Source organism: Phyllostomus discolor, chromosome 1, assembly GCF_004126475.2.
Source record: "Phyllostomus discolor isolate MPI-MPIP mPhyDis1 chromosome 1, mPhyDis1.pri.v3, whole genome shotgun sequence".
In the NCBI taxonomy this organism is placed as follows: Eukaryota; Metazoa; Chordata; class Mammalia; order Chiroptera; family Phyllostomidae; genus Phyllostomus; species Phyllostomus discolor.
The window spans coordinates 207,642,970-207,668,580 of record NC_040903.2 but is presented as its reverse complement, the minus strand read 5'-3'; the positions used below and the strand labels follow the sequence as shown (position 1 = coordinate 207,668,580).

The 25,611-nt window shown below is 54.0% G+C and overlaps 1 protein-coding gene across 9 annotated transcripts in view; it reads left to right on the top strand.

Moving 5' to 3' along the window:
* FOXN3 (forkhead box N3) overlaps positions 1-25,611 on the top strand; it is a 362,322-nt gene that overhangs the window by 313,760 nt on the left and 22,951 nt on the right. For 6 of the 9 annotated variants that reach the window (XM_036013048.1, XM_036013060.1, XM_036013055.1 and 3 more), the window contains one exon: positions 16,125-16,190. The exons of 2 other annotated variants lie outside the window; for them this stretch is intronic. In XM_036013048.1, the coding sequence (XP_035868941.1) occupies positions 16,125-16,190 (66 nt within the window). The remainder of the gene's footprint in view (positions 1-16,124; positions 16,191-25,611) is intronic. One more of the 9 variants, XM_036013074.1, reaches the window with a different exon arrangement.

The following is a 25,611-nucleotide window of genomic DNA, read 5'->3' as shown; positions in this document are numbered from 1 at the left end:
AGTGTTCACTGCATGCAATGTTTGTGAATTACTGAATTCTGATGATACGACCCCCACCTCCACCTCCATCCCCAAGGAATGTTTTAGCTTGTTTTGGCTGCTGAAACACAGCACCACAGACTGAGTGGCTTCAACAGAAATATGTTGTCTTAGTCTGAAGGCTGGAAACTTTGAGATCAAGGTTCAGTAGGGTTCGGTTTCTAGCAAGAGCTTGCCTCCCGGCTTGCAGATCACTGCCTTTTCCCTGTGTCCTCCTGTGGCCTTTTTGCTCACATGGGGAAGAGGGAGATTCTCTCTCTCTCTCTCTCCCCCTTACTCCCTCCCCCAGGTCTTACAAAACCACTAATCCCATCATTAGGGCCCGCCCCAAATGTCCTAATCCAACTCTAATTCTTTCCCAAGGGCCTTTTCTTCAATACCATCCCATTGTGGGGTTATGGCTTCAACGTAGGAATCATGGGAGCATGCACATATTCAATTCTTAACAGATGGTAGCTTTCTGGGCATTGCAGAGATCCCAAACTCATCCAGACCAAAGAATCATGAAGCTTTCTTTCAGCGCCAGGAAGGCATTTAGTCCTGTTCTAATCACACACTGCCTAGTGAGACTCAGCCTCCACGCGTGAGGGCAAAGCCAGTGATCCTCACCCTTTTCTGTGTCGCCCACCCCTGAGAAGGGTGGGTAGAAGCTACGACTCTCCCCAGAAATGTGCACGAAATCTCAGCGTTCACGGGCACTTTCTGCAGGCTCCATACAAGTCACCCTGTTGACGACAGCTCCGCCCTCCCCTCCTTCCCGGTGGTTCCCTGCCCTGTCTTCGGTGTCCGCATCTCTTCTCTTGCTCACAGACTGCCTTGGCTGGCGGTCATCAGGAGACCGCGGTGCTGCTGATCAGGCCCCCGGGGCGCTAATGAGACTCGGAGGCTGGAGGTGAGACCCGTCTGTCCACATGCGGAGGGAGAATTGGTTTGTGCAGCTGCATACACCGAAGCTCTGATTAGGATCTTTCCTATTACCTTTAGTTAATAAACATGACCGAGATGACTTGGCCACTTTGGAACATGAAGATTGTGATAAAAAATGAATTTACTTGGGAAGCTTAATCTCCAAAATTGCTTTGAGTTTGGGTTCTCATCTCCCCGGCTCTGGAAACAGCACGGAGAGAAACATGTTTGTGGGGTGACCTCAGCTGGCTTGGTGGGGACGCAGCGCCGTCCAGATGAAAGATAACAAAACAGAGAATTGGATAAATGAGCAATTGCCGTGTGAAATGGGATCAATGACATTAACTCCGTTTTGGATTCATTAGCGATGCTAAGTGCTGCAATGGAGAAAATGGGCAGCTAGAGAACGCGAAGAAATGTAAAAATTGTGTTCTGTCTTCCAAACTGGAGAGTTTCTTTTGAGAATAAAATGAAGCAAAATGGAGGGAGAGGATTTGCCGCTCAACAGATGCCAGGATTTTAGGAAGGGGAAGGAATGTTTCACTTCAACCTGTTCCATCTGCTGAAGAGCCAGGAAGGGGCTGACCTAGTAGCTCCCAACCCGCACTGCGCTGTTAACCCTTTCAGCCACCAGGCGCCGCAGCGGCCCAGCTGCCGTGTGGCCAACAAAGAGCTGAGTGACACGTGCACTCAGACCCAAAGTTTAACTGGGGTTTGAAATGATGGCGTTTAATTTGTGGCTTGTTTGTGTACATTAATACAGCAGATAGCACTGAGGGCTAAATGTGGTGGGCCCTGCCTTACTGAGCAGTGAGGTAAAGCTCTAGACACCCGAGCCTGAAACTTCACTAGCATGTCTGAGCGGGAGCAGTGTGCTAGCGAGGCGGCACCGTGCCAGGCCCAGTTCTGGGACCGTGACGTACAGGCGCGTGCTTTGCAAAATCCTTGTGGAGCATGGAATTGGAGTTTCTGGACTGAGTAACTACATGAAATCTTCCAATAAATCGTGTAAACCTGAAGAATCGACCACGGAAACGCTCCCCCTTCCAGGGGTCAGATGAGCTGCGTGAGTGCACCCGCCCTAGTGAGTCACACAGAGAGGCAGGTGAGCTGGCCTCCACTCAGCGCCTTTGCTGTGATGCGCTAGGGACTTGTTCCTTGGACTTCTCTTCCTGAGCCGAGAGGAAATCGTAGTAAAGGAGTATTTCTCAGTAGTGACGTGCCTACGAAAGCAGGGAGGCAATTATTCTTTTATTTAAACTCTGGTTTTGGATGCCTCTGAACAGTAGTTGAGTTTTTCTTTTCCAAATAGAGGCAGTTTTACAAATACAGAGAACCGTCATTCACTCCCAGGCTGTTCGATTCACGAGCAGTGTACCGGTCAAAATCAGTGACGACGATCCACTTCTCAGGGCCATTGATTCGAAGCCCGGCCCTCCAAGCGGGAGTCGGCACTGGCTGTCCACGCGTTGTCACTTGACATCGTCTCACCCATTGGGAACTCCTTGTACCAAACTTCGGAATTGTTAGCTCCTTCTGTCAGCCGGGAAGAGATTGGCCAGTGCTGCCACTTCCCTTTCCCGTGTTCCAAGCACTGGCTGGGGGTTAAGCTCCTGCCTGTCGGGGTTGTTTAAGGGCTGCCGGGGAAAGGTGTGGATGCAGAAGCTCCCTCGGAAGGGGAGAAGAGCGACAGATGAGCTGCATGGGCTGCGTTTCGGGAGCAGGACTGGAAGTGACGTGGCCACCCAACACGGGGCTGACCGCAAGGGGGGCATCAGCTGTCGGTAGGAGTTCCTCACCCGTCGCTCTCTGCCACTGCATTTGCTTCCCCTCCATCTGGACCCGCCACGGGCATTTCATCTGGCAGATGATTTCACAGGGTCTCCTAGATCGCGAACATTCCAGTATTCTGTGCTCAGGACTGAAAGCAGTCTGGCTACATGAAAATCCAGATAGGTTTTATTTCCCGGCAAAATTATTCATCCCATGTAACGATTTGGACTGCACAAGGTAGAAATAGTACTAGGTGAAGCCGATTATGAGGTGTCATAAAATAACAGTAAATCAGAATTTTTTGAATGAAGTTACAGAGGCTCTGTAGCAACTTTCCAAAACACTAACGTGGAAAAATGACCAGGAATTGATCTTTGCGACGTCACTATTCCATGGGCAATTGGACAGGAGGTGCACATGACTGCCGGCGTGTTCATTTGAGCGGTTGCTTTTGCCTTTTGCTGTGCTCAGAAAACATTGTGTAAAGCCCTGGCTAGTCTGTGTCTATTTAAAGGAGAAAAGTGTTTCCCAGTGAAAAATGATAATTACTAAACCCCAAACAGATCGAAGATCTTCAGGGAATAAGCGTGGACTCCTGACCTCAAAGACGGCGGGGACGGAGGGGGGTGGACTCTGGCTGCCCATCACTGGACGCCAATGGGTAGGGCCCATCCCTGCCTTTTATGTACTTCCCAGCATGTAGGCAGCACCGCCACAAGAGGTCAGTTTGGATACTGTGGTCACATTTTAAAAAGAGAACCGTAATTATGACCTCTAATTATGTACAGTTATGCCTGCTGAGTTAAAGATAATGGCGCCTCCTGCTTGGAAGTATGAGTTAATTGCCTACAGGGGTCAGAAGGGTGGTGACCCCTCTCCCCTCCCCGCACACACCCCCCACCCAAACCAGGCACGCACCAGAAGACAGGCTGAATCGGCCTGCTGCGCCTCATCACGCTGTGGAAGCGTCGGCTTGAACCACAGCGCAGCACTCGTGCCAGTGTGAAGCTGAAGTTCACGCGTGTCCAGGAGGGACATGAAAGTCCAGCGAGTCCGGGTCTGGTGTGCACTCCCAGAGGGCCTTCTCAGAACCCGGTGTCACTTGGAGTTCCCGGTCCCAGCCCTGTTTGTATCGATGAAGAGCGTGTTCTGCATCTGGTACAGTTAGTCTGTATATTGTGCCACCATTGTTGTCTAAGTATTAAAACTTTTTAGTATCAGACCTTTCAACATACTGCAAAGAATAAAATAATGCGCTGCTCTTACCTTTCACTCAGTTTGTCATCCAGCCTCGGGCCAGGTTCCATCTGCACCCCTCCCACTGCCCAGCACCTTCCGCCCTCCAGCAGCGGGGATTTTGGAGCAAATCCCCGGGTATCTATAATTTCTTCTGTATCTCAAAAATATAGACACTTTTTAAAAAACAAAAACAATCACAATACCAATAACACACCTTAAAAAACATAATTCCTCAGTAATTTCCATGTTCACTTTTCCCCAGTTGCTTGTAGTTTTTTTTTTTTTTTTTTTTTAACTATTTGTTTTTTGAACCAGGAAACAAACTTCATACATTGAAATTGATTGGTCTGTCTCCTGATCTGTAGGTTTTCTTCCATTATTATCTATCCACCTCTGTCTTTCCTTGTTGCTGCTGCTGCTGCTGCTGCTGAAGAGGTTGGGTGGTTGGCTCTGCAGTTTCGGACCGTCTGAATTCTGCTTCACCTCGTGTGTCATTTAGCATGTTCGTCTGTCCCCTGGGTTTTCTGCACGTTGGTGGGTAAGGGCTGCAGCGGGTTACTCAGCCTTGGCACTTGGTGTTTGGGCCAGAGAAGTCCTTTCTGCGTGGACCGTCCTAGGTATGGTAGGCTGTGTATCAGCGTCCCTGGGCTGTGCGCTCGCGAGCACACACACAGTCACTGCCGTCAGAAATGCCCCCGGACATGGCCAGGGTCCCCACGTGACCACATCGCTCCCCAGCATGAGAACCGCTGCTCCGGAGCCTTGAGGAGACTCAGACTGAAGGCCCTCTGGTGTGGGGGGCAGGGTTACTTCTACGGGGGCATGTTGGACCACTGTCCGGTGATTCGTGGCGTCTGGTTTTTCCTTTTTCTGACAGTAGGCCTTTTGATGACCATTGTGTAGATAAACTCATTCATTAGGGGCTGAAAAACAGGGATATGATTTTATCCTTTCTTTTTCTCTCGAATAAACAGGAGAAACATCAGCAATCACTTAGCGACTCCAGGGGCGCTTTCTGTAGGAAAGGCAGGGTAATCCCCTGGTTTATTTCTTTTACCAATGTTCAAAGAATGAGTTTCCTAATGCTTCCCAAAGGTGACCAGTGAGTTTCAATATTTATGAAGTAATTCAATTTAATATAATTATAGGAGCTCAAAATGTCCCATCTTTGGCCAGTAGGAGCCGAGCCCTTTAGGCGTGAAGCTGGTAGGCTTGGAGAGGACCCTCACGCTCTGGTGCTAAAAGGTGCCTGGGGCTCGTGTGTCCAGTTCCTGCTCCAGGCCAGGTGTCAGCCTTTCCCCCGGAAGCCCTATTTCCTCTAGTGAGAAAGGGTAGGAGCCACAGTACGCTGCCGTCGGTCGTTTTATAAAGACAAGGTTGTTCCATTTGAGAGGGATCTCAGACTCTACCCGGACAAGTTCTCAGCACCTCGATAATACGTGTGTCAGGTGAGGCTACAGACTGCTCGGAAGGACGTGCTGTTCGTAAGATCCCTGAGCCCCCCTGGAGTCCAGTCCGAGCAAAGTGTCTTCAGCCTTTGACGTCAGCGTCCAGGCTTGACCACCGTATATGGAAATGTCAAGCCTGGTAGCCCCAAGGAGGCCCTCGTGGTTGAGTCATGTGATGGGTTCTAGAAGTTCACCTAGGCGTCCATGGAACACCCTCAAAAGTCCATTTCTGAGGTCTCTTGAGGACCAAAGACCCTTGGTTAGAGCAAGCTCTTGACCAGATCTTGGCAACCAGTTGGGGTCACTGTCTTTGCTGTTTGCCAGCTCTCTGTGGCAGTTCAACAAATACAAAGAGTTTCTTTCTGGTTCCTCCACTCAGACACCTGAAGCCGTGGCTCTCTCTGTCAGAAGGTACGGCCACTTGTGGGTCCCAATGCATCTTCTGCTTCTTCCTAGCATCTTCCCTCAACCAAGACTCCATTGGCAAAGGATTCCTTCTTTTTCCCAGAATGCAAATAAGGCAGGCTTGTTAGAAGTGACATGTCATTCCAGACGACAAATGCTCACTGGCTTCCTACAGGGACTGTGGACAGGATTGAGTGTCCCTACTGACAGGGGAGGCCACCTCTTTGGGAAGACCCTGTGTGTGCACAAGAGATATCAGAAGATAACCCAAGGCAGATTCCAGGTCATGGTAGGAAGAGCTCTGGGTGTCTGGCACGGGGGAGACCATCACCGTCATGTGGGAGGTTTTCACAGGAGGCTTTGTAGCAGGGCTGCAGGTGCTGGGCACAGCCAGCCACGTGCACCCTCACCTGGGCACAGAGCACCAGATGACAGATTCTGAAGGTGAGTTGGAGGCAGCCAGTAGGGACGCTCAGAGGACCATTGGTCCTGAGGCAGGTTTCCCAGGATCTGGTTTCATTCGTAGTTTCGATGTCAGTGTCAGCAATCTGCCTGCCGAGCACAGCAACCTGGGGAAAAGTCACTTTCGGGGAATGCTGTGTTGACTGTGCGGGTTCCATTTTAGGGGAGATGGGCCCTGTGAAGAAGAAAGCATTTTTCAGAAAAGCAAGGACCTCTTTCTTACCGAAGACAAACAGGGAGACATACATGCCGGGTTGCAGGTGGCGGGGTGGGAGGAGTTAGGCCTCTCCACGTTTTCCCTCCATTGTAATCCAAGCCAAGCCCAGCTCTGTAGAGCGCCGGGGTGTTTAGTCCTCACCTCTCTCTCCTGCACCCCACCCGACCTCCCCCACCCCACACACGCTCTCGGGAGCCCAGATCATGTTGGCAGGGACAGCAGGCTCGTGGCAGTAGGGCCGTCCTGTGCCTGCCTGGCCCACCACCCGCCGTCTCCGTGGTCAGAGCTTGCAGACACAGGCATTTGGAGTTGCTTCACAATATGCCCTGGGAAGGACTGGATATGCTTTAAAAAGGATCCTTATTTTGATTTCCCCCTCCCGCCCCTCCCTGTGCACTGAAAGGACGGTGCCACAGGGACATCTGGCGCAGCCGGAGTCTGAGGGCCCCAGGCAGGGCTGCAGTTCAGGGAAAAATGGGCCGAAACCCTTCCTAGAAGAGCCTGACAGGGTGAGCAGAAACCACAGTGCTGGCGTGGTGACAGGGCCGGGTTCGCCTTCTCTGCTGCCTGGCTGCCTTTGTTTGGCTTTGCTGGTGTGATGCCCGATGCAGCTTCTTGTCCCGTGGAAAGGTGAGAGAATGAACCCCTCACCAGAACCCCTCACTCTACGAGTGACCTGCGCCCCCAGCTGGCCAGGCTGGCCTGCAGAGCTGCCTCCAGGGGGCGCTGTCCTCGCTGCAGCCCTCTCAGGGGCTCCCCTTCCCCCCACACTGGCACCTTTTGTCGCTTTTAACTTCGGAGTCTACCAGGGCCTGTTGATCCCCTTATCAGGTCATTGTGGTCCCTCCTGGCTTTTCCACAAACAAACGTGCCAGACACAAACGGGAAACCTTTATTTGGCTTAGCATGTAGAGTTCCGGGATGGATTCTAGCATCTGCAAGAGGAAGTCAGTTTGGCCCGAACTCCCCTCCTTTGAAAGCAAGCTTCCCCTCGGCACGTGGGCTGCCTGGCTGGCTGTGGTGTTCGTGTGTGTACCTGTGTGTACGTGTGTGAGTAGGCAGGGGGCCCATCGGTCTGTGTTTTCTCCTGGCTTTTGGATCAGATGCCCCAAACGGGATTTATGTGACTTAAATTTTAGTAGCAAACTCCGTGACGCTTCATCCAGGGCGTGCCCACAGGGCATCTGCTTTCTTGCAGCTAAAGCCATGCAGAGGTCCCTGCTTCGCTGGCGCACTGCTGGTCATCTGCCCTGGAGGGACGGGGACCTTCAGACTCGCCAGAGGGACACCGCAGAGGGCTCAAGCCTTCGTGGACTCTGCCTGGCCCTTCACCGCCCCGTCCTGCCCCCCACGGCCCAGCGCCGGCCCTGTCAGCAGGCCTGCCTGCCCTGTGTGTGAACCAAACCCCGGTGCCACGCACATCAGCCCTTCCTGACCACCCGCATCCGCAGTGCATTGCCCCCGTGAGTCTGCTGTGTCGGGGCGGGCTGCCCCCCCAGTTGCCGCAGACACAAGACCCCATGGAAGGGGGGCCGGCTGATCTGAGCTTTGGTGAACAGACAGGTGCTGCTCCAGAGAGTACCCTAAACTTTTCCTTTAGAAGTCAGTTGTAGCAGAACGAGGGAATTCTGCAACATGTACTTAACCTCAAATCCCCGGTGGTGCAGGCACAGAGGGTCACGATCTCCTTTGAAGTCCCCCCTCCTCCCCCACTCTTGTCTAATGATAAATCGCTACTTACTGCATTCTCTGGTTCCAGCCACTTGGGGTACCATGCTCTGGAGGTGCTGTAACTGATTCCTTGGTGATGTGCACACAGAAGAATTACTTTAACTTGTTCTCGCCCCCACCCACATCCTCTGACTTCAGATAGGTTCTTTAGATGCCCTCTGACTTGTCTTGAAGTAGCCGAAGAAAAGTGCTGGGCATCACTCCCAGACAGAGTGTAGCAGTGCCCACGCTGCAGCGCCTCATGGCTGTGGTGTCCTCCGGAGGGGCCTGAGATCTGGGCCCCAGAGCTGCGGTGGCCGCCCCTTTCCCGGTGTTTGCAGAGCAGCGAGCTCTCTAGTAAGGAAGCTGATCTCGGTAGGAAAACCCCTCTTCAATGAAGAGATTATTTCGCCCGAATGATCATCTCCATCGTGCGACCATGAGGAGGCCAGCACGGGGCAGTGTGTGTGACACTGGGCACGGTGGGCCCGGAAAGCACCAAGTAAGGTTTCGTTCCCGCGTGTCTCCCTGATGGCAGTTGACTGTCAGCTGTGGGGAAACCAGTGGTTCCGTGGTCCCTTCTGACGTGCTCGTGAGTCCGTGTAATGCACACGCTCCACAGTGAGCCGGCCATGGGTTCAAGGTCAGCCCTCTCCCCCTCCCCTCTCTGTCGCTGGCACACTAGAAGGAGGACAGTCAACTGGTGCCAGGGTTCTGGGCGACGCCCACTCGGACTCCCGCACCTGCCGGTGTCGCTCCAAGATGGAGCCCGTGCTCCTGGAAAACAGGCTTTGCGCGTCTGCCCAGCTGAAGACGGGGCTTGTGGGAGATGCCGAGCAAGAGGAAATGTTTCATTGTCAGCGCCGGCAAGGATCGCCCTGCCTGGTGGGGGCCGGGCCACCGTGAGGACAGCTGGGGCTGGGGGAGACTTTGTGCAGGGGGTGCCGGCCACCCCGGGGTGGGGGCTGGGCAGGAGTGAGCTTCAGAGGGCGGGGAGAAGTGGTGGGTGGGGAAGGCGCTGACAGTGTGGAGGGAGAAAGACAGGCTGGAGGTGGGGGTCCTTGTGGTCCCCTGACACATCCTGCCAGCGGCAGGTCCAGCCCCCCTGCCCCTCCACTCCCCGATCAGGGATCTCCCGGCCCAGTCAGTCTCTGCTCCTGGATCTGGCACACCCTTCCCCCGAGGCATCAGTGTGGCAGGCCCTCCGCTTCTCGGGGCTCTCACGGGCGTCCCCATCCCCGTTCCTGTGCCATGGAAACCGCCTCGCACGCAGGGCGAGCTTCCTGCTCCCAGCCGGGTGGGCGGCCTCTGGCTGTTCCAGTGGTCGCAGAAGCCAGGAGCCAGCAGAGGCTTTCAAAGCAGAGCAGAGCAGAGCAGGCGTCAGTGTTCGCCCCCTTCTCTCCTCCCTCCCCGTGCCGGAATCCCCCGCACAAAACCCCCAGCGCCCCCTCTGTTCACGGCCGTCAGTTACGGCACACGGGGTTCCCCAGAGAGGCAGGAATCAGTGAGTACACTTGCACCTGAATGGGGTGCGGAGGGGAAGACACTTCTGGGGAACGCACAGTTTCTCATTCACCTGCAAGACGTTAAAACAATTATTTTTAGACCACCACAGACAGCGGCTGTGGCACAGCTTCGGCACGGCCTCCCACGCCAAACCGCCAAACCACCGAACCAGAATGCCTAGCCACTTCAGCAGCGGTTGTGACCCATGACCCTCGCTGGGTCTCCCGTCGCCTTTGCCCCCTGGCCTTCAGGTTCTGGAATTGAAGAGCTCGTGTATTGTCAGGCCCGGCCCACGTGGCTCTCCTCCTCCCAGGCAGCTGCTAGGAAGATTTCCACCACCTGGTCCTTGTCACCCGGAAGACGGGGAGGGCCACACGATAGAGGCGCAACAGTGTCTTGGCTGACAGAAGTGGGGTGGGCCCTACAGTGTGGTCCGGGAAAGGGCTCGCGGGGTCGTGTTCATCGGGGACACAGACTGGGAAAAAGAGGCCACGGAATGCAGATGCCATTGCAGAAGCAAACGGGACGTTGGAATTCAGGGACTCGGAAGACATCGACGTTAGAGCGTTTCTCGTTGCCACGGGAGACAGAAGTTGGGAGCTCCTGCTTGGAGAGTGTTGATGAGCTTTCCTGTGTCTCTCAAGCGGGGAAGCAGCAGCGGCAGGGATCGTCTCCTAGAGTCGGAGTCCCGGGGGGGACCCCCAGCTCAGCCACCCTGACGCCCCACGTGGAGGTGGGACGTCTGAGATGCAGAGAGAGGGCAACCTTGGCACCTGACTCCCGACCCAGGGTACACGCGGAGCTGTGAATTCACCTTCCAGAACCTTCTCCTCAAGTCCCGCCGTGCGTGGCGTGGAGTTGGGGGTAATGCATGAGCGGCTCGCACCAGGAGAGGGCTGCCCCCGACGTGCGGCTGACGTGGGTGCACGCGCTCCTGATGCGTGCAGCTGGCGGTGACCCGGCTCCGTAGGACCTTCACTGAGGTCACCCTTCACTGAGGTTCACCCCAGTCACTGGTTTGAAGCCAAGAAAGCCTCCAAAGAGGGGTGAACGGGAGCCGAATCCAAAGACCTAAAATGCACATATAGGTCATTCCCTTCCCGCCCCCAGCTTGAGTTAGATTATCTTTTGTTGCGACAAACAACTGTTAGATTCCACTTGCTTAGTCGTTCGTCACTCGCCTCGTTTCCTCAGAGCAGCAGGAATCTGGAGTTCTTCTTCCAGGCGGTGTTTTGGAGGAGAGAGGCTGCTCTTGGTGTTCTCCAACGCCACCTCCCATCCTAAGGACCATCTTTGAACTCACAGCTTGGAGTCAGTCCTCGTGTGAGGCTTTGAGTCCCTAAACTCCCATCAGTTGTGAAGATCGGCCACGGGGCTCAGCGGTATCCCGTTGTCCCGGTCCGGCTGTGTGAGAACCGTAGGTGTTTGCAGTTCATAGCATTGGTGAACGCCGTCTTCGCAGCCTTCGGCCAGAGGGGGAGTGGCAGCCGTGCCCGTGGGGAGTGGCCCCCGGTGGGTCTGCCAGCGCTGCCCTGGTCTGCCGCCCTCCAGATCAGAGGCAGCCGGGCTAGATGGCTCGATTGATTGCAGCAGCAGCAACGGCCAAAGACGACAGTTGCTGCTGCTTCAGTGGTTTCAAAGGCGCGAACGTAGGTATCCTCTCTCTGAGCCCACACCTAGGGGCTTTGCAAAAGGAGAAGAGAAGATGTCAACAACAAAGTGAATTTTGCACCTATTTGTTTACCTTTGATGTATTCTTTCTGAGAACGTTTGGTTCTAAGGACTGCCGTTCTTGACTGTAGCACCTGTACCTGTAGCTAAGCTTGGTACGAAGTTTCTCACCCTCAGCACTGTTCACTTTTTGGGTAATTTTTTGCTGGGGTGGGGGCTAGGCTGTAGCCCCAGAACATTGAGCAGCGCAGCACCCCTGGGCTCTACCCCCTTGATGCCAGGAGCACCCTCCCCCTCCCACTCACTCATGACAGTGAGAAGTGCCCCTAGACATAGCCACAGGCCCTCGGAGGGAAGGGGTGCAACATCGTCCCCGGTCGAGAGCCACCGACTTAGTGCAGGGTCCCTTGGGCGGGGGTCTGCACCGGTACCAGCTTGCGCTTAGCTGGCTTACTGGGTGGAGGACGAAGCCCTGGTGATTACCTTCGTCTTCACTTACTTGTAAATCTGTGTGTCGAACCCAGGTAACGTTACATTTGATATACTAACAAAGAGAATAAAAGACACTCCTCAGGAGAAAATCATTGTGGCTTTGAAGTAGGCACAGATGTCTTAGTTGGGATGCATAGAAAGCACTGAGTTATAAAGAGATGGATAAATTGGACTTCGTGACCATTTAAAACTTCCGCTTATTAAAAGACTCCATTGAGAAACTGAATGAACACGACATGGACTGAGAAAAAAACACTTCACAAAGGACTTCTATCTGGAATGGCTCAAGAAGCCTTACAGTTGTAAGAGGTTGAACAACTTAATGTTAAAAATGGGCACAACCTTGAACGAGCTTTTCCAAAACTGGTCATACAAACGACCACTAAATGCATGAAAAGATGCTGAACATCATTTGTCCTCAGGGGAATACGAGTTAAAACCACAATGAAACATCACTGCACATCTACTAGAGTGGCTAAAATTTTAAAAGGTTGACAATTTCAAGTGTTGACAAAAAATGTGGGGCAACTAGAACTCCTGTACATTGTACAGCCTCTTAGAGAAAGAGTGTGTCAGTCCCCTAGAACAGGGGTCCCTAACCCGAGCCTCGGACCAGCACAGGTCTGTGGTCTGGTAGGAACTGGGCCACACAACAGGAAGTTGAGGCGGCGGTGGGGGGCGGGGGGGGAACTTTGCTTATGTTACCTCCTGAGCTCTGCCTCCTCTCTCCCCTCCCCATCACAGAGAGCTCTGCTCTCTGTGGAGAAACTGTCTTCCACGGAACCAGTCCCTCGTGCCAAAAAAGGTTGGGGACCCTGCCCTAGAGTAGCAGTTTTCGACTGTTTTCATCTCATGGCACACATAAACTAATTATGGAAGTACTTGCCCTTTTTGCTCCAAAGTAGCTTTTTAAAAAATCCGGTGCCTATGCGTGTACATATAAGGATTTCTGGTACCAAGAATTAACCAATCAGATGCAACTTTATTATGTGATGTGACCAATAAAATGCGACTATTATATGACCCCTATATTATATTACTATTATATATATTATGGTTCAAGATGGGGCATTCACACCAGATGACTATTGTGTTGGCTGTTGTCGTTTGTTACTTGATAATCTAAGAGAAAAGAGGCCTGTGCCCCTGACTATAAATAGTCAGGTACTGCACATTTTAAAAACGGTGTCTTGTGGCACGCCAGTTGAAACTCTCTGCCCTGGAAAGGTAAACATTCACTTACCAGCAGTTACACAGGGGAAATGAAAACGTGTTCGTGAACCATCGGCACAAAAGTCCCTAGCAGCTCTTCTGTAGAATCCGAAACTGGAAGCTTACACAGATGTCCTCCTGCAGGTGGACAGATAAAGTGCAGTTTATCCACACAACAGAACAGCACTCAGTAACAGCGGTAATAAAAAAAAAATGGACCACTGATGACCACACTGCGGGTGAATAAGAAAGCCAGTCAGTAGTTGCCCGGGGCCAGGGTAGGGATGACTGCAAAGGGGTTGCAAAGAGAACTTTGGGGTGACAGAAGTCTGTCTTTGTTCTGCTCTGTATCCTCATGGTGGCCATGGTAGCACTGGAGTAAGTTTTGTCAGGACTCAACAAACCACACACCAAGGATGGCGCTCACCACACCTGAGGAGGGCAGCCACTCCGTGCACACACTCGTGTAAACACATAAGCACGTTTTCTCAGACCATTTGCAGTTCTCACGCTTGCCAGTCCACCTGCCAAGATGCTGGGCGGGGTGGGGGGGTGGAATCCCACTCCTTGCCCTCCGTTCCATTCTGCCCACAGGGTTTCATGTTCAAGCTTACAGCCCCTCCCCCGCCCCGGGCACTGGCCCGTTCAGAATGGGGAGCGGGGCTGGAGGCATGGGTTGCGAGTGAGCCCGTGAGAGGGCGGGGCACAGCACCTGCCCCAGAACACCTGGAGTCCAGCAGCGGGAGTGCTGCGAGCACCAGCACCGTCATCCGTGAGGGCCAGAGGAGGGGCAGATCTGGGCGGCAGGAGGTGGGGGGGGCTTGTCCTAAAGCATCGTTTTTCACTTACGCTGCGTGTTCATTTGGCTTCCGTGGGGTCGTGGGCGGATGTCGCGTGGGTGTGAAGACCTCCTCAGGTTGCCCTTTAGGTTCTGCAAAGTTCATGGGTGTTCATTATATTCTCTTCGCTTAAGGTCTCTTCCTCCTTCCTCTCTTATTTTTTTCCCCCATTATGCCTTTTACACCTTCCAGAGGTCCTGTGTATTTTTGAAGAATATGCAAGTACTTTCTTTAATTTTCTGGCACCATAAATAGGAAGAGACTCTTGACTTCTTACCTGTATTCCTGTGTCTCCTCTTGTCCTGCCCCCCATCAAACTTCCTGGTGGCTCAGGAAAACTCTGGGTAAGAGTCACCTGAGGAGGCAGGGACCACACAGTTGCCTGGGGCACTTGCACTCCCAAAGGTGGCACAAAGCTGAAAGAAATAGGCCAACCCCCTCCAGGTAGGAAAGGACCCTTTTCAAAAAGATAGAGAAGGGAAAAGGGGGGATTCCCCCACAGCACCTCCCCACAGCATCTCCTGGGGCTGCCTGCCCCCCACCCAGGCTTGGCTCACGAGGCGGGGAGGTCAGTGTCTTGGCAACACGTGCTGGGGGTGATCAAGAGCGCAGGCGCAGCCGGAACGCTGCAAAGTTTTTCTGTTCGTCCTTCAACTAATATGTATTTTAATATCTGTGGGGAGCCGTGGCTGTTTCAGGAATTTCACCCCGGGAATTGCCCAACAAGTTAATTTACCTGTTTCCCCTACAAGGTACTTGTTAAAATAAACTTTCACTCCCTTACAGAGTGTAAGTGACGGGCCTCCTGCAGGCAGCATAGAAAAGGGCTTGCAGAGTAAAGTTCCTTTACTTCTTTCTGAGACATTGTCTTCTGGAGCCAGCGTCATCTATATTATTAATCACTCATGGGGCTTTCTGCGGCTTCCCATGACTCCTTTGGAATTAAACTGCACATAGGAAGTATGAAAAATGTGCCTTTTGAAGTCATTTTCTAGCATAATACCCCAAATAAAGTGCCGTGGAGCCATTAGTAGTAAATTGAATTTTGGGGTATGTAATTTGTACAAAAACTGACAAGTGCGATCCCCTCCCCCGTCCCCCCACCATTTGTCACCGGGCTCAGCGGACACAGAGGTAATCTGCAAGGACAGGCATCTTGATGTCGACGTCAATGGCACACTTCATTTATTTGGACAGGGCACAGGCGGGCCTCTGTGGCGGCGGCGCGGCACCATTAGCGCACCTCGCCCCAGGGCAGCTGGGACGCAAGGCTGGGGCAGATGTTCTTTTCAGCCTATTCAGTGGCCATTCCTGGGGGTTGTTTACCGTTGCCATGGCGGCTTTCATTTCCATGGCAGCGGCGCTGCTGTTTCTGGGAGGAAAATGAATTTAGTTATAAAAGGATAATATTTTTCTCTGTCTCCGTATAACCTGCCATCTGTCGACCGGTGGATCAGGAAGGACTCAGAAACCTATTAAGAATTACAGTGATGAAGGGATGAGTATTTTTTCTTTTTTTTTTTTTTTTTTTTTTTTTTTTTTTGGCCCTATATTAAAAGCGATGATAGAGGTAGAAGCAAATGTTGTGCCCTCAACATCATAACTTTAATTTTTTATGTATGTTTTTAAGCGTGTGTGTTTTTTTTAATGCCCTCACCACCTCCACCACCACGGTGTGCACGCGCACACACTCATAAAATGCAATTTACTTTCTGCTGACAGATGGAAATGACCCAGCGTCTGGTCTGCATCTCACGCGATGCAGGTGTGTTGAACGCTTTCTCCCCGTGGTGCTGTGCGCTTCCCCAGTTCGTTGAAGATTCCTGTGGCTGAACTCCCTGTTGCCACCCCACAGTCCTGCGCCTTTGTGCCTGCGCCCCGGGGCCACGGGCCACGCAGGTGCGCAGATCAGCACGGTACCCGAGACATACGGCACACGTTACGAAACAAGCCAAACGAGAAGAGGCCATGCTTTGTTTGAAAAACTTAGGCACCTGCCCCTTAAATCTCGTTCTGGAACACCTTCCTTCTTCTCACAGCCAAGTGGGAAGGATGTCCCTTTTGGGATACTCATCTGGTTTCTGGACTTTTTTGTTTGTTTGTTTTCTCTGTCGCATTCATAAGCATTAACGCGCAGGGGGAAAAAGCCAGACACGCACACCGGCCCCGTTGTAAATAATGTTATTTATTGGTTGACTTTTCCAGGTCCTGACATTGATGCTGCCAGTGCCATGATGCTTTTGAATTCTCCCCCTGAGATACAAGCAGGTTGTGAGTAGCTATTTCTATAGCCTTCAGCACCACAGTTTGTGAACTTAACCTTCTCATGTACATGCCAGGCCGTAGGAAGAACTAATACCGCTCCAGCAGAACTGCCCCTGTGCGGCCCCTTTAAAACGACCTCAGTGCACGGTCGCATGCGTAAGCCTACAGACGTGCAGCCGAGCACAGGCACGAATGAATGAATGCTGAGGTGTGTTTCCACGATGGCAGTGTTGTGATACAATTTCAGGGCTTGAGACTTGGGGGAAGGGAAGCAGACCCCGTAACGAGTCCCCGTGGAGGGACCTCCTTTGCTCCTGCAGGAATTGCCTTTGTGAGTTTGTAGTTTCTACCAGAAGACACGACAGGGGGCCAGCCCAACAGTCGTGGAGTGAGCCCTGCCCGTTTTTAGAAATTTCTTTCCCTTTTGGGATCTCATTAATCGCAGGCTGGCGCTGTATCGGTGGACAGGAGGGGGAGTCTGGCTGAGGTGGGTGCTGTGCAGGGGCTTGGAATATCCAGTGGTGCCCCCGGGGTCACCCCGCCGGCCGTGCAGGCTGCCGTTGGGAGAAGGGCAGGCTCCTTCGTCATGTGCTGTCGGCCCTTGAGCGAGGTCAAGCTTGACACCGCTCTTCTCCTCCTTCCTTGAACTTTCCTATCCACCACCTGATGTTTCCTTTCCTCACGTCTAGAGCGAGACTACATACATAGTTGTTAGACAGCTCTTCTTACCGAGTGATGAAACGTGACCTTCCATGGAGATGTCTGCCCCTTCTTCCTCCCGACGGGAGGTTTCTTACTCTGCCCACATCTGCCGTCCCCAGCCCTGCTGGGCAGACAGCCAGCTGGTCCCCTCAGCTCATCCTCAGGACCTTGCTGCATTGCTGCCTCCTGTTGAGGAAGCGCACAGGCCCCACGCGACACCAGGGGCTGGTGTCCCCCTGGGTCATTCCTATGGCTGAGCCTCCACCTCTTTGGGGGCCCTGGCTCTTGAAGGACTGTAGGGTCTCCCCGCCCCCCCTTCCCCCAAGAGCATCCAGCCTCAGACTCACAGCAGGTTGCCTCTTGTCCGCAGTGGACTGGCGTGGAGTTCCGGAACGCCCTTCCCCGCCCTACACTGGCCCCCGCCTTCCTTCCAACAGCTTTAGGAAATTTGACTCCATGTTTTCTTACTTGTTCCTTTCTTTTAAAAAAAAAAAAGGGCACAAAAGATAGAGTCAAGCATGCTCAGGAGGGACTGTCCCTCTGGCAGGTGTTGCCACTGTCCACTCCTAAAGGTGCAGAATTCTCAGTCTCTCCGGCTGGGCTGAGACCGCCGGCCCCTCCCTCCAACGGCAGGCTCGCCCCCTCCGAGAAGCGGCCACGGCCCAGGAGACGTGTGCAACGGGCACGGTCCCGTAACTAGCGGTTCACCTGCAGTGCGGTTTTCAGTGATGTGTGAAGTTACAGAAGAGTGTTTTTTAAAAACTGCATTCTCAGATGACATGGCAGAAAGGGTACAGACCGCGTCACAATCAAGGTACGGTCTGAAATGGTTTCTCAAGTCCAGCCGTGAGAGTCAGCACGGGGGCCAGCATACCACGTGCACCAGAGCTGTGTAAGATCCCAGTCTCTTCCGAGGCATCCGGCCACTGTGCAGAGCGATCAATGGTTTAAAAATAAAGAGCACTTTTGTCCTGGCTGGCGTAGCTCAGTGGATTGAGCGCGGGCTGCGAACCAAAGTGTTGCAGGTTCGATTCCCAGTCAGGGCACATGCCTGGGTTGCAGGCCATGACCCCCAGCAACCGCACATTGCTGTTTCTCTCTCTCTCTCTCTCCCTTTCTTCCCTCTCTAAAAATAAATAAGGTCTTTTAAAAAAGAGTACTTTAATTTGGGGCAGGGGGGGAGCACTTTTGATGAACTGGAGTGACGGAGTTCGGCGGGGAAAGGCAAGGGGACTGAGCCGTGAACAGAGGCTCAGCAACTTCCATGAAGCCCATGCCACTGGATGCTGGGCCACAGGCAGAACAGGAGAAAGGTTTCTCCTGGTCAGCTGATAGGTTCATGGTTTTTACTGCTCTCGTGACTAAGTGAACTTCTCCCCTCTCCCTCGCTGTAACACTCACACTGTAAGGAAGTATTTTTCAGGGCATCCACAGCCCTGTGTACTTTGAGATGCTGAATTTGAGTTTTCAAAGCCCAGTGTTCACGTGCTGAAGCTGGAGGCTCATTTTTTGTAGACTCTCCTCCCTCACTCTCGGCTCTGGGAGAGCCCAGCCTGGCCTTCCTGAAGGCCCCAGGCCCAGGGGGCTCCTGGGAAGGCAGGGGCAGGGACGCCCACAGATGTTGTGGAAGGAGGAGCAGGGAAGCAAGTTTAAAGGCTAGGGAGAGGGTGAGGACACCGCCTCCATCTCCACCGTCCCCTCTGGCCCCAAGCCCTAGTAGAGCCCCCTGGAGGTCAAGGCGGAGCATAGTCAGTGGCCTGCGGTGGCCCTGGAGGTTAGAGCTCTGGGTGTCTGCTCCGTGTACTTAGCGAGCCAAGCTGGCTGCTGCTCCCCAGCCTCCCGGTGAACACAGTCCCCGGGGTCTGTGTGTCCACCCTCCACTCCTGCTTTGACCTTCCCTGCTCCCCTCTCCCTTTGCCTCCCTTTATTTTCCTGTTACGCTGCCTAACGCTCCTCACCCTGGGGTTGGGTGCAGGACCTTGCCTCCCAAAGGGAGAAGCTTTAGAGACATAATGATGTCTCCGACTGATGGCACCTCCATCCCCTGCTCCGCCAGCTTTGCCCAAGGCCCAGAAAGGATGGGAGGGGATCCTCAGCAGCATGGTTGAAAGGCAGTAGACCCCCAGCCACCCTGTCGGAGTGTGGGCAGCCTGCCTTGTGGTGTTTGCGTGCATGTGTGCGTCACGCAGGCTCGAGTCCTGACGCTGTCCGCGCTGGGGAGTGTGGGCTCCTGTCTGCGCTCCTCCTGCCTGCATTCGTCCCCCGGCTGGTCTGGAGCCCGGCTGTGCAAGAGCCCCCGGTGTGCTACTGTGTCCAGCCTCGTGTGTTCACCTCCAAGGTTGTCGGGTGCTCCTGTTTGAACCGGCCACCAACCTAATGGGCCTGCCGCTGTTGCTCCCAGCTATAAGAGGACGGCCCAGATGGCCTGAGAGGCTTTTCCTTTGTCATCACCCTTCGTAGCCACCCCACTTCAGGTCCCCAGGCAGCAGCCACTGATATCTCTTCCTCTCATCCTGCCCTTGCTCGGCTTCTTCAAAGCTAGCTCGGGCCGGCAGACTGGCCACAGTCCGGGGTCCGAGCTGGGTAGGTCATGCAAAGGAAATGACTCAAGGGGCTTGTGAGAACCCCAGTCAGCCGAGCCCCTTGATCTCTGGCGAGCCCCTCACCGTCCCCAGGGAGCTCAGCGCGCCCTGTGTGACTGCAGCCGGACCCCCTGTGGGTCCCCCTTGGCCTCTCACCGCAGCTGATGCTTCCCTTTCAGTGAAGCGGCAGTGTGCATCTATCTGGTACAAGCCCAGGCTCCAGCGCTCCGCCGTGTGCCGTGCCACCCGCCGGCGGCACCAGGGGTGGCACTCTCGTCTCCAGACTTTGCCAGTGCCCAGAGTGAGGGGCATTCTACCAGAGTGCCATGGTGTCTCCCGTGCTAGGTAGGACACTGCTTCCAGAAAAATCAGTGCAGAGCAGTGCTGCCTCACAGTTCTTAGGCTTGGGTTATGCTTGCAGTCGAATTCACCCCCCTCTCCCTCCCTCCCCCCCCCCCAAAGTGGCTGTGTAGACTAATTTAAGCTTCTACAGTCTACTTAAGTACTGGCTTTGCAGTCCCCTTTGACAAGCCCTGTGAGTCATCTTGAACCCCAGTGGAGGAACTGCTTAGGAGCCAGGAGAAGTCAGATCACCATTACTCATCTTCAAAGGCTTATATAATCCCTGCTTGGCCTGTTCCCAGGGAGGACTCCAGATAAACAGAACAACAAGATGGGTGCCTCCTGCACCCTGACTGGGCCTGGGGACGGTTTCAGGCACTCCAGGCTTTGGGGAGGGGACAAGCAGCAAGGCGGCCCCCCTCTCCCAGGTGCGTCCCCAGCACCCTTCCAAGCCCGCAGGTGGGGGAAGAGGAAGGATTGTCAGATCACCTGGCTGCTCAGCTTATGGCCTCTGGTAGGTTGGCCAGGGCTGCCCTCCAAAGGCAGCAGCAGGAGCTCAGAGGCTAATTTTAGAAGCTGTGAAAAGCAAGGAAGCTGAGCATCAGGGGGCAGCCAGGGTGGAGAAGTGCGGGTGGTGGGGGGCACAGCGTGGAGGAAGGTTCGTCTTGTGCCACGGACTTTTTTTAGGTCCTCAAGATGATCACATTCAGATCACAGGGAGCAGTGTTGCGTGATTCGGCTCTCGTCTGGGTGTGAGTGTTGCTTTCTTGCTGGTTAAAAATAAACCGGTTTTGAGTCAGTCCGTTAACTTAAAGAGAAAGTGGTTGATCCGTTCCACCGCTGACGTCGGTGGCACCTGGTTCCAGCAAGTTGAGGGTCTCAGGTGTGCGTCTTCTCACCTGTCAACACCGAATGATACATACAACCAAAAGGGACGGTCCTGGAGGCCCGTGCCCTTATTGGGGGAGCCACAAACCCCAGCTCGCGGTTGATTTTTAAATGTCCAGTTTCTCATTACATCTCTTCTCTGGCTGGAGCCTAGGTATAATTCAGTACGTTGGGTGGGGTGCCTGGTTCTTAAGCAGCGGCCCTCAACCTTTGGCACCAGGGACTGGCTTAAGACAGTTTTTCCACCGACGGGAGGGGAGGGCGGGAGGCAGAGCTCAGGTGGTAATGCGACGGAGGCTTTGCTCACTAGCTGGCCCTCCGCTCACCTCCTGCTGTGCGGCCCGGTTCCTAACAGGCCACAGGCCAGTGCTGGTCCGAGGCCCAGGGCTTGGGGACCCCTGCTGTAAATGGCTTGGGCTTTCCGTGTTCTGAGAGACTTTGAGGGAAATAGGGAGTACGGGGGATGGAAAGACAGATGTGCTGGTTGAAAAGGCCCAGGGATGGACTTCACACTCCTTCAGGATGTCGGAATCAAAAAGCGGTGACACACAGACCTCCGAGTGCCTTTCTCACCCATGGTCGACGGCTGGGGATTCGCCTTCAGAAGCCTTGTTCCCGACCCTCGGGGACGGAGACAGAAAGGAGCAAGGGGGGAACCGTTCTTCAGGGTCACGGCGGGTTTCTGGCAGTCGGGGAGCGACTAGGAACACATCCACCCCGACACACACTGCCCGCGATAAGGACTGAGAAATGCCGGCGTTGGCGGAGGCGGCGATCGCTGCCGCTCCTTGGAGAACATGCCCCAGGACTCAGGAGCAGAGCCCGGTTTCCCTGCCAGGAGGCTTGTGAGGTTCAGGAAATAGCTCGGGGAACGCCCTTTAGTGCTGCGGGGCAGCTCTGTCCCCGAGATTCTCTTTGAAGTGAATGCAGTTAGTTCATTAATCAGGACGATGTTTTCATGGGTGAAGGCAGAGTTGGGGGTAACTACAAAAAGCACCAGAGGCTGCGAGCATTTCCCTGCGCCCTGACCTCGTTCGACCCTGCGCTCGGCAGACAATTAACCGGAGGATGTCGGGGAGGTGAGGCGGGGTGCTGGAGGGGGGCGTGTGATGGCGGTGATGAGCGTGCGCGAGGGCCCCGCCTCTGCACTGAGCGGTGTCTGTAATCTGTCTTATTTAGCCCGCCCCGTGAGGCATGTGGATGCGAGGTTCACAGGTGAGGACACGGAGGCTCAGAGCGGTTACAGCACGTGTGCAGAGCCGCAGAGCCCGTGGTGGGGCGAGACTTTGGATGGAGGCCGTGTCGCCTCATGGGTCCTCTTAACCATGGCGGGATCCTCTTCCCTGAAGGCTGAAATGAGAGGAGCGTCAAAAGAACGTGGTCCCCCCTGTCGGTGCTGGGGGGTGCTGGGGGGTGCTGGGGGGAGCGCTGGCTTCCTCCTTTCCCTTCCCATCAGACCTGCTCCTGGTGCTACAAGGTTCTGGGCGTGGGGCACTGTCCACGGGCTGCTCTCTGTACGACTGGCAGGTGATTGGCTGGTTGTGCAGAGTCCCTGAGAGCAGGTACTGGGACTCCACCTGCTCTCACCAGGTCCCGGAGCTCCCTGGTCCTGCCCCAGGGAGACCAACAGGACGGATTAAGGGCCGGGGAACAGAAGCCACGGGACAGCAGTTGTGGTTCTTTGGCAACTTCGTGACCAGGGAGATGGCTGAACCCTTCCAGCATAGTCTGGCCTTGTTCCCATTTTGTTCCTCACGGGCTCTCGGCTCACCTGGGATGGAGAAAGCACAGGCTGCCTGGGGCTCGCCCTGTGGGTACTGTGCTGCTGATTATGACCATACAGATAACTAACATGTAATTTTCCAAATAATAGCGTGTTTACTAACTCAGGTCTCCAAATACTCTGTGCTTAAGTAGTTTTTCCGGAGGACCCAGGCCGTCAATGACAGAGACGGCATGCAGACCCAGGCCGTCCGCCCCCGGGGTCCGGCTCTGAGCCACTGTGACTAATTCAGATCATGTTCCCCCCCTCAGAAAGCTTCCACGGTTTTCTCGAGACCCATGGGGTGAAACCCAAACGTGCCTCCTTCCTGCTAGAACGATATGCTTCCGCAAAAGTAGTTTTCAGTTCCTGTGCACAGCGTGCTCTTCGTCACTCCAGGCCTTGTGTTTGTCGTTCCTCTGCCTCCAGGAAGTCTCCCGGGAGGCCCCTGACTCGGGGGTGGGTGTGCCCACCCTTCCTCGGCATCATTCACCCTTCCCACCCCCGGTGCTCACCTTCGGGTGCTTTCACCGCCACTGCCCCGTGCTAGCCCCGTGTCCCCTTCACCTGACACATAGGCAGGCACTTGTCAAAGATTTAAGCCATTAGTTGATATGATCTGTATGTGGGGCGGTAATGATTTTTACTGGCAAGACTTACAAGTGTGGTGCGGGTTTTAAATATCTATTTATCAGGTGGCCTGCTCCATCCAGTTCGCTTGCCGCGCTTGACGAGATCCCAGGGGTGGATACAGTGGGCAGCAGCGTCAGGGTGGGACTGAGTGTGGTTGTCTGCCGATTTGAGGAGAGGGCCATGCAGCAGGATAGTTGAGAATCCCTTTCCCTCCGCCCCTAAAACCCACAGAAAGCCCGTTCTTTCGGACCACACACATGTGTGGTTGGGGGCACCTGTCTTCGGGCCCCTGAGTTCCGCTGAGTTTTGCGTGTCTTCCCTTGAGAATTCTTGATATTTTCTTCTCAACGTTGTATGATGTTAGTTCTTATATTTAGGTTTATGACCCAATTCTAATTAACTTTCACATATGGTATGAGGTTAGGAACAAGGTTCTTTCATTTTTTTTTCCCCCCTAAAAGGACCGTCAGTCGTACTAATTCTCCTTTTCACCATGGTGTTTTCTTCATCCTTCTGTCAACAGCCAGTTGACCGCGTGTGTGGGGGTCTAGTTTTTCCATCGATCTCCATGTCTGTATGTCAGTACTTCACTGCCTGGTAGCTTTACAGGAAGCCTGGAAACCAGGTTGTGTGAATCAGGTAATACACACTTCAGACGCTCTTTCTTATGGAGAACTCATCCACCAAGCAAAGTATGCTACTCAGTATGCAGTGTCATCACATTATAACAGGTTTCGTGCTTTTAAAATACTTGGTGAGCCCTGGCTCGTGTAGCTCAATGGATTGAGCATGGGCTGTGAACCAAAAGGTCGCCAGTTCGATTCCCAGTCAGAGCACATGCCTGGGTTGCAGGCTGGGTCCCCAGTGGGGCCCACGTGAGAGGCTACCACACATTGATTTTTCTCTCCCTATTTCTCCCTCCCTTCCTGTCTCTCTAAAATAAATAAAATCTTTGAAAGAAAAAAAAGAGATACTCGGTGAGCGTCCTGCCTTTGGTGATCTATTATTATCTGAAATCGGGCTAATAGTAAAGGGTGGGCAGGAATTCCTGATCTGGTTGAGCCCACTCTCACAAGTAAATCTGGTGAGAAACAGCACTAATAGGACTGACTTTAGGCACTAGTTTCAATTTCCTCTCCCTCCCCCAGCTTTTGTAAAAGCTAGTAACGGGAGCCTTCTGCCAGCCCGTAACACAAGCGGCAAAAAGGCTAGCAGGCGCCCCAGAACGCCCCGGCAATCAGCCTGTAAAGTCACCCCATATCAAGAGTGGACATTCATCCTTCAGGATGAAAGGTTTGGAATATTTATGCACGCATTCCGTCAGAGACCTAAAATTTGTATCAGTAAAAAAGTATGTATGTGTTTTGTGAAAAGTATTTGTCCTACACAAGTAATATCGGCTTTAAAAATTTAATACCCAGAGTAGTTTCCATTTTGGAATATATGATTTTCAAGATTCGTTTTCGGTATGGTCTTTGAAGAAGCACAGTTTATCCACCTTGTTTCCGTATGAAACCGTGCCAGGGTCTACAGGGACACAGCCGGCGCTCGGGGACGCTTAGGGTGCTGGTGGCCGAAGGGGTCTTCGTGGGCACTGCTCAGGGAGGGAAGAAGGGACTGTAGGGCGTGCACAAAGTCACGCGAGAAGAACTGAAATTAATTCCCGGGGCACCAGCGTTCTCACGCCTGGCCCCACAGGCACATGGAGCGGTGCTGGTAGATGCCATCCGAATATTTGCCTGAACCATAGGGAACTGCTTTTGCATGGCGGGGGCGGGGGGTGGACAAGGAAAGCCCACTGCCAGGGGTTCCCTGGGGTTGCCGTGTTGTGTAGACCCTCAAGTGCAGGTGGGTATGAAGCCACTGTGAGCTTGTAGGAAAATGGACAGGATCTGGTGGCCACGGGCGAGGATGGCTTAGGGTTGGGCAGGCTGGCCGGAGAAGGCGGAATGTCGAGGGCACTCAGGAAATTGGCTTTGGGGAGCAGCTTGAGGAAGGAGCAAGCCGGGCGTCCAGAGTGGGCCGTGGGGGACCCTGAGGCACCAGCCAGAGCCTTGCTGCCCACCCTCCCTGCCCGGGGACACCGCTGCGGCCGTCCTGGGCCGTCCTCCGGCGGCGGTGGAGACACGGGGAGGATGAGCCCTGCTGTGAGCCCCGAGGTGCCCAGCGGCCTGTAAAACCGGCTGTGCTGTTGCTTCTGGCTGTCTTTTCCTCCTGCCAGACTAAGGACAGGTAGAAGGGTGTTCCCAACCTCTGACCGTGACCGGAGGAACACGAGGGAGTGCTTTTTGTTCAGCACGTGGTTCTGTTGTCCCCAAGTTCCAAGATCTTGGCGGGGCCTGACGGGTGGCAAAAGCTTCTGCATATTCAGTCCATGCGAGAAAACAGGGTTCGGAGCGGCTGTGAGCTGTGGGTCTGAGCTGGCTGGCCGAGCCCCCTTTCTGGAGGTGTGTGGTGTCTTTCCCTCGTCCCGTCTGCGCTCGGGGTCGCCGGCCCCGTGTCCGTGTGCCTGTGTCTT